Genomic DNA, 18,911 nt, shown 5'->3' on the forward strand with positions numbered 1-18,911 from the left:
GATCCCCAATTTAAAAATATTATATGATTGTAGACATCAAGAATTTCGAAAGACTCAAGCATTTAGATGAAATGGGAAAGGGGAAGAAAGATTTTTAGAATTGAACGCATCCGTACACTATTTTAAATATAGGAGTAATTAGTTTTAAAAAATTATTTAACATTTGGCCAGATTTGGCAACTTCAGACCCTTCTTAAAGATGTCGTTGCTGCTACTGCTTCTTCTTCAGACCTTAGGGTCTGAAATTAGGCTATGCAAAAACTAACTTCTGCCTAAGCTATGAAAATATAAATTTTCTTGACCGAAATTGAAACTTTCATATTGGAGTTTGATTCAGGATAAAAGAATTTATAGAAATATGATATTTTTTTTGGTGATATTTAACTTTTGACTTCCGCTTATCCCATAGACAAAACTTCAAGATAAAAATTAAAAGTGTTGCCATGGGACAAGCGATAGGCAATAGTTATTAAACTTGAAGTTTTGGCTATAGGTAACAGAGATAAAGATTTATGATCATCCACTTTGAGGGTTATTTATGTACTTCACCTATTCTGGATGGCTAAATACTAAATACTTTGTAAATTTTGTCTATTATTATTTAAATAACTAACGATCCTAAAAACAGCTTTATGTGCATTTCACCGTATAAATGACACCAGATAGCCACTTTAAAGAGTTGCTATTTACTAGTTAGCTAGTGTGTCCTAAATTTTAGTTTTCTCGTTCAAATTTTCAGGACAAAAATATTCTGAATTGTAGTGAAGTTAAGACTTTTAGTTTAAAGATACAAGTACTGGCTAATATCTAAATAGTATATCTGAGAATGGCTATCTCTGCACATTTCACCCGGTTCAACCCCAAAAGGCCCAAACCCAATAGGAAAACAAAGTCTTGCTTGGTCTCTTGAAGGATCTTTGTCGTCGTCGTTTTCCCTCCGAGAAGTATCAGAGATCGGATTCTCCTCCCGCGGCCTGCTCTCTCTTCTCTCTCCTATCAAGGTACTTTCTCTCTCTACAATTTACAACTCCTCACATCATTGAATTTTCTTAAATTTTATGATTTTTTCTTCCCCAGAAATGTCTGATTTTTAGCTTTGATCTAATCGACGAGCGTTATTTCATTTTTGTACGGCAGTCTTCTAGTTGATTGATTGGTTGCAGTATTATAAAATTGAGAAGAAAATATAGAGAAGAGATGGGGGTGAAGCAAGTTCTAAAAGCCCTGGATGCTTTTCCCCGTGCAGAAGATCATTTGTTACAGAAGACTAAATCTGGCGCCTTTGGTATTATTACTATTATTATTAATATTATCTCCTTACTCCCAGTCTTGTCTTCATATGGGTAACTAGGAATTGTTTCTTATTGCTGGGGATGATCATGACCCCCCCTTTTTGTTTTAGGGAAAAGGAAAGATAGTGCTAACTGCTTTTCATTATTTGAATTAGGACTGATGCTAACTGATTAATGTACATACATCATATGTTTAACACGTCGAGCAGCTTTACCACAGCATACCATGTTAAATGTAAAGGGTGAAATGATAATTATCCCGTAGATATATGGTAGATGTAGGTACCCGGGCCAGTTAAGTAACTGAACTTCAGATACCCAGTATTTCTTTAAATGTGTTGTGTCTTTATATCTAAATTGTGCTAGTTCATGTTTTTCTTGAGCCGAGGGTCTTTCGGAAACAGCCTATCTACCCCTCTGGGGTAGGGGTAAGGTCTGCGTACACTCTACTCTCCCCAGACCCTACTTGTGGGATTTTACTGAGTAGTTGTTGTTGTATAGTTAGTTGACTCTAAACTATATTTAGACCTGCTACGACTTTTGGAGATGCTTTTTTTCATTATTAAAGTTATTGATGCTACTTCTGGTCATTCCTTGGTTGTTTGATTCTATAAACGTTTTTCCTGCACTTCTGTCCAAGTTGGTCCCTGCGCCTGGTCAAGTGCATAGGGGATGGTACTGAATTGCGACGGTTGTTGGTTGCTTCAGTTGGCGCTAATTTTGAATTGACCATTAGTAGAAATCATGCTTACTCTATTCTGCAATTTTTTCTTTTAATTTGATTCTTTACTAACTTTACTCCTTTGTTTTTCTCTCTCACTAGTTTCCATTGTGGGGCTGGTTATCATGGCAACACTATTTTTGCATGAACTGAGTTACTATCTTAGTACAAATACAGTTCATCAGGTATCCTCCTCTTCAATGCTGCTTTCTCGTCATTGTTTACCTTATTCGATAATTGCTATCCCACTTAAGGGTTGTTTAAAGGTTTCTGCTCTGACTTATGCTTTTACAGATGGCTGTTGACTTGAGACGTGGAGAGACTCTACCCATACACATTAATATGACATTCCCCTCTTTACCTTGTGATGGTACGGAAAATGATCCCCCATATGGTCTTATGTTTGCGTACACTCTTTAAGATTTTTTTTTTGTGTGAATATCTACTATCTAAATGCTTCAGGCATTGACTAATTTCTTCAACCGTGGTAGTTCTAAGTGTGGATGCAATTGATATGTCGGGGAAGCATGAAGTAGACCTTGATACAAACATATGGAAGGTAACTGGTCTTTTTGAATTGAGAAAATTCGTGCTCTGCCTTACCTTTAGAAAAAGGTGCTCTGCCCATTAAACTGAAAAGAAAGTGACCATGTTTCGCATGAAAAGATGATGCATAACACCTTAGCTTGTAGTATGTTAACCGTACTTTCACTAGCAACTACTTTGTGCCTTTATTAGACTTAATCTGGTAATATTATTTTTGTTAGATTTTTTTTCTTTTTTCGTGTTTGTTTTACGGTGGGAGGGATAAGATGCAGCAGTAGCGGGGTATGACAACGAAAGCTGTTTCTGTTTTCACTTAGTATTTCGCCATTGTTTTCTTCTGCCAGACATGTTTGGCATATTTATGTTGGCTAGTTGCTTTAGTCACATATTAGCATCTGAAGAGAACTGAACTATTAAAAATAGTTTGAGTGTTTATGGTTACAAGTTACACTGAAAACAGTTGGCAATAACAATGGTTTGGATTAAGGCCTAGTTGTTTTTGACAATCCGATGTTTGTGAGAAATCTTTTTTTCCTGGTTAGAGACTTGTATATCTGTTTAGGATTAGCTGTGAGATTTAGAAAACCTCTAGCTTTTGTGAACCCCTAATTAGCATTAAAAGATAAATACTTAGTATTTGAATGAAATGGACCTAAATGTGAAATAGTTGCTGAGGATTCATGTAGCCAATCCTACTAACCCGTCATTGATGCATATTTGTTTAGTTTTTATAGTTATAAGTTACAACTTGCAGTACTGCAGGTACCATGCTTTTATGCGAGGCTGAAGATACATTGATCGTACAGTAGTTAGAGCCTGGTTGGCCAAGCTTCTAAAAACTGTTGAATTCATTTGAGAAGTACTTTTGTCAAAATTGCTTTTCTGAGTAGTACTTTGGGAGAGAAGTAGTTTGTGTTTGGCCAATTCATTTGAGAAGTGTTTTTCTAATTTTTTGATAAATAGATTGTGTTTGGCCAATCTTTCCAAAAAGTGGTTTTGGGTGTCAAATTACGAGAAAAGAAGTAGGACATTACGTCATAATATTTCTGCTTTGTTTGCAAGTTGCTAAAATAAAGAGAATTCCAATTATATCTAATGACAAGAAAAACTGTAACAACTTCTAGGCAACATGCTCCACGCAGGACAGCATTGATTGCCCAACACTTACTTTGGTAATGAATCGATAGATCAAATAAATTAACCTGAGGATCTAAACAGTATCAAGCTTCATTTTACAATAAGTATAATTTAAATAGAGAAATGATTTTAATATTTTTCATGAAATACTTAATTAAGTTTTTGTTTTTATTTTAGTAAAATTTGAAAACAGTATATATATATATATATATATATAGCATAGCCTTTGCTTAATGGTTGAGAGTTTTTGCAGCTTCGCTTGAACAGTGATGGCCATATTACTGGAACTGAGTATTTGTCAGACCTTGTGGAAAAGGAACATAAACATGGTAATGTCTTCCTTTTCTGCTCTGACTCTCGTATAAACTTTTTCCTCCTCACATTAGTGAACTTTAATTATGCTTTTTGTTGGATAAAAATATATTAGTATATGTTTAATAACATGGTTTTAAATGACAACTTTAACCAGATGACCACAAAGACCATCATGAAGATTCAGATAACAAAACCCATCTGCAAGGGTTCGATCAAGATGCTGAAAATATGATTAAGAAGGTTAAGCAAGCATTGGCTAATGGGGAGGGATGCAGAGTATGTGCCTCTTTCATTTTTAGCTTTATTATTTTATTTGTTATTCTTCTCTCTTTCTCCTTTGTGCCTCGGAAATAAGATTATGAAAAAGGTTTGGAGATTCATACCGTTATACCACTTGGACTAAATAAGCAATGGTAATTGTATTGTTTATTGCAGGTCTATGGTGTTTTGGATGTCCAACGTGTTGCTGGGAATTTCCATATATCTGTTCATGGGTTGAATATTTTTGTTGCTCAAATGGTTAGCTCTCGTGGATTCTATGTTCTTTTATGGTGTGATTTTTACAATGATACTCAACCTGTTAAAAGACATTGACTTCTCCATTTATCTTTCTTTTCTATTTATGTATGAAACAGCTATCTTTGGAGGTTTCTAGTTGGAAGATGCTAAAATTATAATAGACTTGAAAATAATGACCTTTAGGAATTAGTTTATTGGAAGTTCTTATATAAATCAGATTTGTCCTGTTTCTTTTTTTTGCTTACTCCTGTTTGTATCTGTTTTTAACCACTGCAGATTTTTGGAGGTTCTACTCATGTCAATGTGAGCCATATCATCCATGACTTATCATTTGGGCCCAAATATCCAGGTATTCACAACCCGCTTGATGGAACAGAACGAATTCTGCGTGGGGCAAGTGGAACATTCAAATATTACATTAAGGTTTGAGTTGTAGCCCTCGTTTGAGATTATAGACATTTATTTGATGTTTAGTTTGAATATGTTGCCTACAGTATTTGGACATAGCCATACATCTTTCTCGAACTGATGAAATGAATTGTATAACTGCTCGCTTTAGTTTATTTTCTGTACATGTTTTTTAATATTTTGTTTTAACTTTTTATCACTAGTCTTTCTGGAATCGTTGTGAAAAGGAGATATCGCTGAATTTAGGTACCTTTTCCGTTGTACTGCGGAGCTCCACTTTTGTGCAATTGATTGTTTATACAGATCATAAATCATACTTTCTCCACAAAAGAACGATATTAAATAGAATGACTTGGTAATCCGGACCTTAAGTGTCCCTTTTTTTTTTTGTAATTATAGTCCCAGAATAACTTAATTAGCTTTTGCGCTGCCCAACAGCTGCACTAAATGGGTGAATGGGGTTCGTGGAGACATGCACTGCAGTGCATGATCTTCATATCCACTTTGAACTGAAAGTGAGGAGACTATTTTTTCTGCATCAGGCCATGATTGTCAACAGCGTATATATTTAGCTAAAAAATGATCGTTTAACAACATATATTTTCATCTGTGTCGTCTGTCCTGTCCTACTTCCATTTTTAGGTTGTCTCAAAATCGTATCCACTTGAAATGAGAACTTTTTGTCTATCATTATTAATACTTTTTAATCACTTTAGTATAAAAAAAGGTTAATATGAGTCCTGTTTTCACTCTTTAACGATATTCAATTTTTTTGGAAGTCAACTTTATCTTCACTTTTGGGCCCACTTTAATTTAAATATGATAAATTTCCCACTGTAACCTTAGTAGTCGAGTCGAAACTAAATTTGACACCTGCATTTGGACCGAAGGAGCAATTTTATAAATATGCAGTTCTATAACTGGAGTAATTTCTGTTCCTGGTACCTCCCACTATCCTTAGCCAAATTATCTTTTAAGTATACCATAAAGTGTGAGAAATTTCCATGGATTTATGGTGAGTAATTAACATTTAGCTGAAATGTATGGTCTAGTTAAGTTGTGCGGATCTCATACCAAGTTTTTCTTTGAAGCTAATGTTCTGTTGTTTTGCTATTCTGCATTTTGAAGTTCTGGTTTTTGTCTTGTAGATTGTTCCCACTGAATACAGGTATTTATCAAAAGAAGTTTTGCCAACTAATCAGTTCTCTGTAACGGAATACTTTTCTCCCATCAATGAGTTTGATCGGACATGGCCAGGTGCATCTCTTAAGTCTTAAATACTCAAAAAACAAATTCTTTCTATCAATTGTTGCCTTTTCTCTTTCTCTCGTTGTACTTTTTTGCTTATTGTCTTTCTCAATTAATGCAGCTGTATATTTCTTATATGATTTATCACCAATCACTGTGACCATCAGAGAAGAACGTCGCAGTTTTCTGCACTTTATTACTCGGCTCTGTGCAGTTCTGGGTGGTACATTTGCCTTGACAGGTTTGCCTCCAACACTTAGCTGTAGCCTGTAGGATTTTTTGAAGTTAAACATTCTCTTATAAGCCAGAAGTCCCTGCTATTATTCTACTCTTCTTTTTGCACATACATTCTTGTCATTTGAAGGTTGATCTTAATGCTCTGCATTTTGTTGTGTGGGAAGAAATTGTTGATCATTTGCTCTGGTGTGTGGAAAATGCTTACAAGTATTTTGGTGCCAGGAAATGCGATACTTTAGACTTCTTTATTCTTATCTTTTATTCTTATTTCTTTCTTGCATATTCAGAACGGAGTGTTTGCTGGGGAGATCATCTTCTAAGAGTCTCAACCAATACTTGGGAAATTTTCTCCCGTGTTCTATAATCTTTTTTTCCCCCATGTTTGCAGTTGAGGGATCTCCATTCAAACATTATCTCCATTCACGCATTTCGCTGAAATAACATAGACCTGGCATCTGCCAATGATTTGGAGTTTATATTGTGTCTGTTTAGTTAGATACCGATTTTTTTTTATGTGGGGTTATAACAGTCATAGGTTTAGGGAGTGGCCTAATATTGGCAAGTTTTTAAACTTTCCCTGAGAAGTCTGTCGTAGATTTACGTATGGACAACGTGTTTTCCCCTGATTCTTTTGGCTTCCTCTTAGGATCTTTTTTTGTTTGGAATTTCAGGGATATTCCCCTAAAGCTGTTTCTTGCAGTTAAGAAACTGGACTGTGAAATTAGTAGGAAATCTTTAATCTAATCAGTGATCACACATCCTCACATATTTGCCTAATGTTTTCTGTATAATAGGCATGCTAGATAAATGGATGTACAGGTTCCTTGAAGCAGTTATGAAGAAAAACAGCAGAAGTCTTGTGCGATAATTTAAGGTTACCTAGTGACATGTTGCACCTACAGAGTAGTATTCAGCTGAGGAAATCCCAAATTCCCAGAGCACTATATGTGGAAGCTTTTAGCGAACAAGGGAAATCGATAAATGAGGCTTGTGTATAATTTATTCCCTGTGTATTTTGTTTTTCTGACTTTCTTTTTATCCTTTAATTTTGATAGCACTTTACACAAATATACCATGGTGTATCCAAGCCATTCTAGCAGTCTGAGAAAAGATTTACTTACTGGTCGTTGTAACATAATGTAGTTTGTAGTTCAAAGGAAATGAACATTTCCAGGTTTTGTTTCTCAATTTTAGTTGAAAAACTTGCTGTAACTGAGAGAGATGGACTTCTATGTGATGCTTCTTTATTATGTAACTCTTGTTTAATGCAGTACCTGGAAAGTAGATAGTCTGGTAGATCTTGTAAATTGGAGTAAAACCTATTTCTTCCTTTTATCAGTTTTAGAAAGATAGTAGTTGACCAAATACTTGATGCCATTAGTACTAGAATAGAGTGGGGATGGAGTCGAATCGAATAAAGCATGCATCAATACAAGAAGGGTCTTTAAATAGATTTGGAAGCCGCCAATCCAGGGTCCAGAAGTTTATTGAGGTATTATCACTTTTAGCTCGCGTCAGAAACTATTTACTTTCGGTAGTCAAAAAAGTGCATAAAATTTGTATATAACATACAGAATGTATATACATACACACACAAAAAAAAAATCTCGGCTATTAGTTTGAGAACGACTATACAATGTCATTTTTCCCCAAGTGTAAGTCTATCTATTCAACGATGTTTGCTTGGGGTAGGCATAGTTTGGGCGAATCCGAATTCCAAACCGGAATCCAAGTTTTTTGGATTTTCGGATTACGGATTGGATTTTGGATTTAATTTTTAAAACTTTTGGATTTCGGATTGAATATTGGATTTGATACTTCGGATTTTTGGGTATCCGAAAAACCAATTTTTTATACTTTATATTTAGTCCATATCTATATGTCAATAGTAATAAGTTCAATACCCTACCAAATACCAAGTTGATATTATCTCATAAATTTAATATTAATAATAAGTTATTGTCTGAATACTTTCTATTTGGACATGATTTTACTATTGCTACTTCTTATCGGCCGTAGCAATGTCTCTGTTATTTTTTTTTAAAATCATAATTTTATTACTTCAATACTTTATTTGGATGATTGCAGCAAGAATGAGGAACTTTTCAAGCAATTTAATATGAGTACTTCATTTGGATATTCATTTTTGTAAAAAGTAGAAACATCTCAACTTATATGCTCAAAACCAAAAATCCATAATATCCAAACCGATTAATCTGAAACCGAACTTAAAAAATCCGATCCAATCCGAACTTATTTGGATTGAAATTTTTTCAATCTAAAAATCGAAAATCCAAACCGAAATTCTCATATCCAATCCGAACGCCCACCCCTATTCGCCTTGAATTTGCAAAATGAATGAATAAAAGCATAAAAACCAGGCTAACTTTCTAGAAAATTTAAAAAAAAAAAAAGAAAGAGGAGAATTGATAGTTGTAGACACCCAAGCATAAGCCTTTTTATATTTCATAAAATATCAAAAGTATTCAAAATTCCATGCTTCCAAATACTTTCATGATAAAATAACTCCTACGGCTACAAGCTCCCTATACTATCCCATTTCTGCAATTTTTTCCACCCTTAATGGCACATTTTCTATGTGGCCTATTCCTTGTGCAGCTAAGTACCAAGTGAATTTTCATGGTACTACTTAAAGTAGCAGCACAAGATAAGGAATTCCTCAAAATACAAAAATGCTGGAAATTAATCAGCATCAACCACTGATTTGACTTCAAACTATTTGCCCAATGCTGTGAAAATGTTAGAAGTCTGAGTTAAGAACTCTGAATCCTAATCTCTTGCAGCCCCGGATTCTCTGATTGTCCAACAACAGGATTATGCAATGATTGGTGTTGTTGCTGCTGACTATTATTATGGCGTTGTTGGCGTGAGGTGTTGTCAATGTAGCTATAATATCTTTGATCAGGCAGAACATGTGGTTGCACGGCACTGGTTGCCTGTGCAGGGGAAGATCGTAGACGTCTGCTTGCTCTCCACCTCAAATACTCTACAAGGAGCGAGTTGGTACTAATTGCAATACCGAACCCAGTGAAGGAGGACAGCAGCACCGATAGGAGTGCACTAACATTAAGCTGCAGATACAGCAATTATGCAAATCTTTATGTATCAGTTATTTTTGCAGGTGAAAACAACAGCATTCTTCCCCTATCGTCCAAACAAGGAACCTCACTTCCTCCCCTCCCCCCTCCCTCGGCTGCTAACATACATAAGAGAGAAGGACGCTAAGAAATGCAAGAAATTAAAGAGTGAAAGATCTCTTACCACTGCATAGAATATATGGGCGAAGAGGATAACAATTGCGAACTGAAATGAAGCATAAGCCCATATGTAACTCTTGCTGACTGCAAATGGACAAAGAACGTGTCGGCCCAAAAAATATCAAAATGACGTAAAGAACATCGACGAATGAGCCAACAATAAAAACATGTCGAAATTCTAAAAGACAGAGCCATTCAGTTACTTTGTCTGTCAGGTCAATTTCATTATATTCATGGCTATTGATGAGGTATGTATTACAGCATGATAAGCAGTTTGAGATCTTCCTTCCTTTTTTTCTTTTACTTAGGACTGATCCTCAAAAGAGAGATGTCTCCCTTGCAATAGAGAGGGGCTTGCGAAAATGGAATAGCTAAAGTGCAAAAACAGAAAACTTTTACCCAAGCAGGCTCTGGCATGACACAAAGTGTTTATCCAAACACGTTAACCATGTTTACTGAAGGTCAAAATTCCACTATATATGGCTAATTAAGAGTCGTGTGTAAATCACTAAGAGGGTGTTTGAATTGGCTTTTAAGCCGGTCAAATCAGCTTTTAAGCTCTTTTTAGCTTTTCACTGTTTGGCAAAGTCAAAAAGTGCTAAAAATAAGTTAAAAACTGCTTAAAACAAGCCAAAAGCAAGAAGCTGGACAACCCCAACTTATTGCCTTTTGGCTTAAAAGCTATTTCTGCTAAAAAAAATTTAAGCCAATCCAAACAGGCTCTAAATCCTTTAATATAAAGTTCATTTCCAGTTAAGAAATGGTGAAATTGAATTGATTGTGATTTGATAGTTCTTGCTAACTTGATATCTAAGAGACAAAATCCAACAAAAATTCAGCGGATTAACAGCCCCCTTTGTCTCTCTAGCCATAATATATTTGTTGTTTATTCAATTAAGTTAAAGGAAAAGGCCAGGAAGTAGAGGTTTTATATGTGGAATCATTTCAGAGATGACATTGGATGAGAAGAAAATAGAGAAGGGAAAACAATCGTACCCATTGTAGAAGCTATCATAGAAGAAAGGAGACCTAAAACACAAGAGAAAGGTAAAGAGATAGCAAGAGCACGAGCGCCTAAGTCAGTCACCTGTCACAATACAAAAAAAAAGAAAATGATAAACACAATATTCTAACATCAGACAGAAATGTGAATGCTATATGAAATATGATCAAAGAAATGGTTGTGACTTTAATAGGATTCCTAAATATTTTTTGGACAGTTCTAAACATCACTACAAATGTTGACACTTGAAGAGACTCACTATCCAATTCTTTTTAGTCCATACTGAGTTATGACATGCGCAACAAGCTGAACCTATTGACACACACACGACATAATATACCAATTTTCCATCTAGGCTTTCAAGAAGTTCGTGGTTTAACACGAAATTGTTACATACCCTCTTAAAATATGATAACATGAATGTAGAATATGAATGTCATGATGGTTACGCAAGCTGAACAAAGAAACCGGTGATAAAATAAAGCTAAAGTTGCATCTTATAACCTAGTTTATAAGAGTCATCCCTTTTTGGCCTACTACTTTCAAATGTGCAGTACCTAGTTTATAGAGTTTCTGCATTTGTTTTCCTACTATTTTATATGTGCACATAAAACCCCAACGTTCTAAAAATGTGTAAAAATGAGATTTTCCTCTTAGTGGTGCTAATATTAGATGGAAAAGTAATCTGCCTTGCACATGATTCTTTTATCAGTCTTTTTGATGCTCAAAACCTATATTCATTCAAATATTATTTCTTGAAGTAATAAAAAGCATCAAATTTCCAACATCTCCCCCTTACCTTAATATGCACACAAATTAAGACGTTTTAATATAGTACTAATAATTATTTTATTTTAACAATATTTACGATAACATTTGATCTCTTTTTATCTTTCAAGTCCTCAAATATCCACACAAATATAATGTATAAATGAATATGGGTTTTGAACTCTCAAATGGCTGATCAACAGGTTGTACATGAATTTTTGCATCAGAAAGTAATGTCGTTAGAGGAAGTCCTATTTTAGCATTTCTTTAAGAAAGTTGGTATTATGCACAGAGTCCAAAAAAGTAGGACAAGAGTCAAGAAATGCACAAACCCTATGAAATAAGTACAGAATGCACATTCTGGAAAAGGACAGAAATGTACCAAGAAATGCAATTTAGGTGAAATTTACTGGATTAGCTAGACTTTAACTCACATTGGAAGATATTTAACAATGAAGAAACAAAAGGAAAGTACCAGAAGCTGCTCCAGAAAGCAAAAGTAGGCAAGCATGCTGACCATGACAAGGATCGGTACGTCTTGCCAGACTCTGTTGACGGCAATGAAAAGAGGAAACACCCAAATAAGTGTGACAAATAAATTTCCATGCGACATTCATTAACATTTAGATTAACCTGGTTAAAGGTATCACGAAATAAATGAGAAACTATTGACACCAATTATCATGGTGTGAATACTGACAAGTCACCAAACAAGTGCAAGGAAAGTTTTAGTTTGATGATTTAAACGCATAATCTTCAGATATCAGAGGGTTTAAGCTTCTTCAATTTGTCCAATTTCACTTCTACTGATTGAATCTCCTTCCTCAATCTTAATTAAATTTTAAATATTTTTATTTGTTGTGTGTACTTTTCACTCAGTTGCCTGAAGCAACACGGAGAAAAGGTGCCAGATTTTGTGACTCCACAACTTTCCCTTTCCTCCCCCTCCCTTATCTTCAAGCATTTTATACACAAGGATAGATGGAAACGAATTAGTTGAATCTCATTTTAAAATCTGTTCTACACTTGTGAAGAAACCTAGTAATGTTTATCAAGATCCAGGGCATTCATGATTTCAATATTTGGGAAGGATTTATTATTAAAAGAAACTATGCTTTACAGTGCATCATGTAAAGAATCAAAAGCTTCCAAATGTTTAGATAATAATAACAACATACCCAGTATAATCCCACACAGTGGGGTCTAGGGAGGGTAGTGTGTACGCAGACCTTAACCCTACCTTGTGGAGATAGAGAGGTTGTTTCCAATAGACCCCCACCTCAGGAAAACATAAGTACTTGATAAGGTTTTAGGATTAGAAGATCCTAGTGACTCTATCACATAAAGAATCGAAAGCTTCCAATGTTTATGTCATATCTGTTATTGACTGAATTACAAAGGCATATAGAATCTCAACGCATGAAGCTACATTTCCTAACAGAAAGCATCTGCCTTGATTAACAAAGTACTAGATCAGAGGTACTTATCTAACATCTTGTTAAGTTGGAAGTTCACGTAAAATTCAAGCCAAAGTAAAGGAAGCCGTAAAACATTATTAGCTGAACTTGCCTGTAGCGAGGCACTTCCCTCTGCTGTGTAACAGTTTGGGACCTTCTGGCAGCAGTTGGAGGATTTTGAATTTTTAATAATGTTACAGGGAGGTTTCGCACTTCCTGCTTGCAAACATCACAGATCTTGTTACCCTTAATACTAAACCACTTCAAAGTGCACTCCTTGTGAGCAAGTGCAAGCTCTCCTTTGCAGCTGCATTCCATTTTAAATGTTTCACTTTCTTCACCAAGTTCAACAAAACAAATTCTGCAAACAGCCTCTTCCTCAGGAATATCTTCACCACTATTATCCGTGGCTGTAGATAGCGAAGGAAAAAAGCCATTATAGTCACCAAAAGATAATCAGTGAAGATGTCATAGGATGTACTGGAACAAGGAAAGGAGACAGCAGTAGTCATGTCCTTTACTCTTAACTATTGCCTATGATTAGGGGTGGCAAAATGGTTAAAAGAAAACAGTTAACCACCCATATTATCCACTAAAAAAAGGGTTGGATAATGAGCTATTTAAAAATGGGTCAAATATGGATAAGAACCATATTATCCATTTAGAAAATGGATAACGAATGGGTTACCAATGGATAACCAATGGGTCTAACTTTTACATTTGTAAAGCCTCAAATTGGGGGTTCCTCAAGTTAGGGAGACTAAGAATTCTCCCAAAAGTGATCATATGCAAGAAGTCATGGATAATATGGTTACCCATATTATCCGCCGGTTAATCCGTTTTTTATCTGTATTAAATATGGGTCGGGCCGGATAATTTATCCGTTTTTCATTATCCATTTTCGACCCGAACCATATCCGACCCGCTCAGCCCGTTTGCCACTCCTACCTATGATGAAGTATCTACCATCCTACTCGATCCAAGCATTCTGTCTACTCCAAAGAGCCAAAGAAAGTGAACACGACCAAATAGAAATTAGTAAATTGCGATAAGTAAGAAACATTCACCATTCAGTATTCTTAATCCTTGTAAAGGAATACTTCCAATTTAACACAGCCGATTCTATTTCTTACTAATTTAAAGCCGTGATCGTTTCTACCAAAATTGTTGAGATAAAGAGCTCTTTAATTGAAAATGCGGTCTACAAATGATACTCCCTTGACTAGACACTGAGACCAGAATAGTGACTTATGTATGATGTTAGTGGTAGTGCAACAAAATATTAAAGTTCACGGTTGAAATGTTAGTCTTATCACATCAAAATTTAAGAAATAGTTAATTGAATTTGAATTCTTGAAGTTGTATAGAACACTAATATTTTCGGATTGGTGTCAAAAAGTTTGGCATGAACCAAAATGGAAAGAGCATCATATAAACTGGGATTGAGGGAGTAAAACATGAGCAAATAAAAGAAGCTCTTACCATAAAAGGATGTTTCAGTATAGCTTGCCACAAATAGGCAGAGACAGACATGTATACAGAGTTAACATCTCAATAGGCAGACATACATGTAAAACAGTTAGTGTTGTAGGCTTGTACCAAGAACCTTTTTAGTCCAGAAAATGATCAAAATAGGTTTTCGCATATGCACTATTAAGTACACTCGTGAAGCATTAGCAAATTGGAGCAGCTAGTGACAAGTGAGTATAAAATTTATAAGAGCTAGGACGAGACAAAATTTGGCATACCATTTTCTGTTTCCTGTGATATGTCTGCTGAGGCATCAGAATCCGTAGTTGGGCGAACAGCTTTCGAAATGACACGGATGAGACTGCCACTAGTATCTGTCCGCCTTAAGCTTCTGCTTTTAACATGTATAGGCACTGAAAATGAACGCTTCATATGCTGTTGAGCTTCAGGTTTCTGTCAGTAAATATATCAATGGTACAAAAAGAAAAAAGTAAGAAAGAGTACACACAAAAATTGCATCCAAATAAGGCAAATATTAGGATATATGACATACAATTAACTCTAACTGAGCATCCAAATGATTGTCCACTGCAGGCTTTAGCACAGTTCCCAATGGTGTCTCTGGTAAAGAGCGGATTGATCTTGTCGTCGAAGAGAACAAAACTTTATTCAGAGAAAACGATCTTGAAGTTGAAGGCTTATCCGAAAGTGGCGTGTCTGGGATAATGAGAACTGTCTTTTCGCCATCGTGGGTTACATTTTTTGTCCTAGTGCTCTTCTGTGGAATCAGATTCTTCATAGATGACATGAACTTAGCAGAGTGGGGCCTCGGGGGCAACCCTGATCGGGCGGAGTTAGGACTTGGAACATCTATTCTTGTAAAACTGGATAATGCATTTTCCAAAGATCTTGTAGGTATTTGCAGAGAGGAGAGATTTGGCCGTCTTGTTGACTGCTGCCGCAGTAAAGTGGCTTCCTCTCTCTCTCCTTTCTATTAACACGAAGTAAAATTCAGACCAAAGGCACCAACAACCACAAACGCAAGAAATAATCAGCATGTTTAACTTATATTGCAGCACAAACTGATCCGCCACGAGCGGTTTGAGAACCATAGATCATAATGAGTTGACAAATTGGTGTTATCTAATGACAAATTCATTTAAAAGCAAAACGTTGCAACTTTGTCTAGACCCTTTACTTCTGAAGAACAGTGGAATAAGTAAAACTAAAATCTTAATATAGGTCAGCAAAAATGAGACTCTAGGCCTTCTTGGCACACATTACTCCGATTATTTCTTTCCCTATTTTTTTCTACTTCATAAAAGGAAGAAATACAACAACACCAAACCCAGTATAATCCCACAGTCTGGAGAGGGTAGCGAGTATGCAGACCTAACCCCTACCGTGAATTTAGAGAGTTTGTTTCCAATAGATGGCACAAGGACATAAAAGGAAGAAATGCCCAAAAAAAAAATTGAAGCACCAAACTAGCTAAAGTAATTCCATAAAAATCTCAAACCAGCTAATTCACATTCCAGCTTCCACCACTTATCCAACATTCAAACTCACTTATCAGAAAGGTTTAAAAAATCAAACCTTTCACATTCCAGCTTCCACCACTACCAGAAATGTCACATCTTTCTTCCTCAAACTACCAAAAACATTAAATTCAAGAAAACCCCACAACAGAAAAAGAAGAAAAATCACTTCTTTATCATTCCTTTAGCAACCCTCTTTACACAAACACACTCACCAACCCTTACAAAAAGGTGAGGAAAAAAACAACAAGATAAACAGTAAATAAGAAGCATAATATAAAAGAAAGAAAAGGAGATACTTACAAGATTAGAATGAGCAGAAGAATCAAATTCAGCTGAAGGTGGCTGATGCATTTCTTGAACAGAAACAACCACGGAATTTTCCATTTTCACTTACAGAACAAGTAGCTGTAGCACTAGGAGAAGAATCAAGAACCCCAGATCATAAAATCATTTGGATTTGGTGATTTACTAAATTTTAATTCTATTTTCTTATCAAAGAGAAGTAAAACTGTTTCAAATTTCTGAGACAGTAATGATGAAAACAAGAAAAGAAACAAAAGAAAAAGAAAAGCTACTATCTTTTTTATTTTTAATATATATTTTTGTGTTCATCACCAAAAATTATCTAGCTTTGTAGACAAAAACAAAGTATTTTTACCTTTTCAATAACATAAAAACAATTTATAATTTTGTATGGATTGTATTATTACCCGCCAACCTTATTTGGTTTTGCCAGCTGAGTTCAGATTCGTTCTTATTTCTTGAGTTTTGTTTTAAATTCTAATATTTGTCTTGTTATTATACTTTTCTTTTGTCGCTTTTTGTAGTTATATTATATGCTTTTGGGTTTTATTGTCCTTTAATTAGTTACTTTTGTTTGACTGTTCTTGACTAGATTACTAGAATTATCTGTCACTCACTTTTTGCAAATCAATGCATCCTTTTTTTATTTTATTTTATCAGTGTTAAGGTGCATGGAGCCTTGAGCAACGGTAAAATAGTGATCTATAAGTTACGAGTCCAAGTCGTGAAAGTAGTCACTAATGCTTGTATTAAGATAGAATGTCAACATCACATCCCTAGGGGCAATGGCGTACACAAGAATTTTTGTAATCGGCGTCAATATTTGCAGAAGTAAACAAATGAATAAATTATTATAACGACAAGCGGTGTTATTTTTTATATGTGTACCCAATATTTTAATTTTATTTATTATTTATACATACAGATATACGAAAAAAATTCGACGAACCGATGTCATGTGACACCGCTTCAAACAAGGTGCGGGTGCGACCCATTCCCGAATCGTACATAAACGTGATATACTTTGTGCACTGGGCTGCCTTTTTTAGCGTTGAGGTTGAGAGGTCTAAAATATAAAGACTAAGAAGGAAAGTCTACTAAAAATAGAAATTTTACATTTTTAGAATGGAATATTTTTATTTTTTCTACTTTTATGGTGGGCATGAGAACTTGTCATTTTATTATTGATCTATCTAATCTAGAAAGTTTTGAATTAATATCAAAACTATCTTCTCATAATTACTATTATCACATGCACTGGCAAGGGTTAATCTGCTAATTGAAAAATATTTTTTTACAGTTAACTTTACTTCAAATTTAAGATTCCCACTTTACTTCATTAGTAGTGTAATAATAAGGGACCTCTCTTTTAGCAAATAAAGTTTCAAATTTAGTCAACATGCGTTTTTCTTTTTTCACGAGAATCTCAATCAAGATTTTAAAATTATCCACATTGAGTTGAATTTTGAAGATAATAAAAGCAGTCCAAGATAAATTGGGTGAAATTCAAAAATAACCAGATTTACAACTGGTCGTTCAAAAATAGCTCAGTTTCAAAAGTAATCGATATTTAGCCACTTTTCATGTAAAGATAAATCTGAGTGAAAACACTGTTCAAAACCCGGAAAATACGCCAGCATATTATGCTGGAGTTCCAGCATAAATATACTTGAACTCCAGCATATTATACTGGAGTTCCAAGATAAGTATACTGGAACTCCAGCATAATATGATGGAGCTCCAGCATAAGTACACTAGAATTCCAGCATAATATACTGGAGTTCCAGCAAGTATACCGGTCCAACATAATATGCTGGAGTTCATACACAGGTGCACCGAACTCCAGTATATTATGCTGGACCGGTTTCTGCTGCAGCAAAATAGTGGCTATTTTGCATTGACTTGGTAAACGCTAGCTATTTTTGAATGACCAGTCCGAAAACTGGCTATGCCATGCTATTTTAACAGATAAAATGAGAAAGCCTATCAAATACTATAACGCGGACTCAAGATTTTAAATTTCTGGGTTCTTAAATCAATCTCAAGTAATATACAATAATAACTAATTTTATAATTAATTTATAATTTTCTAATACATATATGAGATATGGGCAAAAAACTATTGGGTACACGTAAACTTATAACTTCTAACCTAGGTCCGCCTCTCTTAATTCCTCCTTCAAAAAATGGCATGTGTCAAGCCAATTGCAAGCATAAACTATTAAAAAATATTAACTTCAAGCCAGCCAAAAGGCATGAATTCTTGATTAGTTGCATTAACCTACTTATTTGTTTGTTATAGGATTAAAAATGGTTTAATTGTGAAGAATTGCATTACATGCCAACTATTTTCTCTAGATAATGTTCTGACCAAATTCAAATAAATATTTGGTATATAATGTCATTTAATCTGTCCATCTTCGTTCACTATGTCCACTGCTATGAGGTAATTCAAATTGTTAAGTTATAGTGTTCTGAGGGTTGAAGAAACATTTGCACTCTGACATTTAAGTCAGATCATATTAATTTATCATAATTAAATAATAAACTAATATCAAAATATGTATTAATTAATGATAATGTTGTATATAAAGACACATTGTTGCATGTACTTATTGGTTTGATGTAAATATTTGGTATAATAAAAATTTTCCTGTATTGTGACAGT

The 18,911-nt window shown here is 34.8% G+C and overlaps 2 protein-coding genes across 2 annotated transcripts; one reads left to right on the forward strand and one right to left on the reverse strand.

The window, feature by feature from the left end:
• LOC109228565 (endoplasmic reticulum-Golgi intermediate compartment protein 3-like) lies at positions 891 to 7,693 on the forward strand. The gene is made up of 12 exons (XM_019393693.1): positions 891 to 1,001; positions 1,138 to 1,285; positions 2,116 to 2,198; positions 2,308 to 2,383; positions 2,505 to 2,572; positions 3,950 to 4,025; positions 4,166 to 4,287; positions 4,447 to 4,530; positions 4,807 to 4,953; positions 6,087 to 6,195; positions 6,308 to 6,427; positions 7,218 to 7,693. The coding sequence occupies exons 2-12, from the start codon at positions 1,198 to 1,200 to the stop codon at positions 7,289 to 7,291; spliced, it is 1,047 nt and encodes a 348-aa protein (XP_019249238.1). The 5' UTR covers positions 891 to 1,001; positions 1,138 to 1,197; the 3' UTR covers positions 7,292 to 7,693.
• LOC109228566 lies at positions 8,862 to 16,688 on the reverse strand. Its single transcript, XM_019393694.1, has 8 exons — positions 16,241 to 16,688; positions 14,953 to 15,390; positions 14,678 to 14,852; positions 13,042 to 13,339; positions 11,948 to 12,020; positions 10,698 to 10,788; positions 9,706 to 9,785; positions 8,862 to 9,515 (listed from the first exon to the last, which is right to left on the reverse strand). The coding sequence occupies exons 1-8, from the start codon at positions 16,322 to 16,324 to the stop codon at positions 9,198 to 9,200; spliced, it is 1,557 nt and encodes a 518-aa protein (XP_019249239.1). The 5' UTR covers positions 16,325 to 16,688; the 3' UTR covers positions 8,862 to 9,197.

This window comes from Nicotiana attenuata, chromosome 7 (genome assembly GCF_001879085.1).
Source record: "Nicotiana attenuata strain UT chromosome 7, NIATTr2, whole genome shotgun sequence".
NCBI lineage: Eukaryota > Viridiplantae > Streptophyta > Magnoliopsida > Solanales > Solanaceae > Nicotiana > Nicotiana attenuata.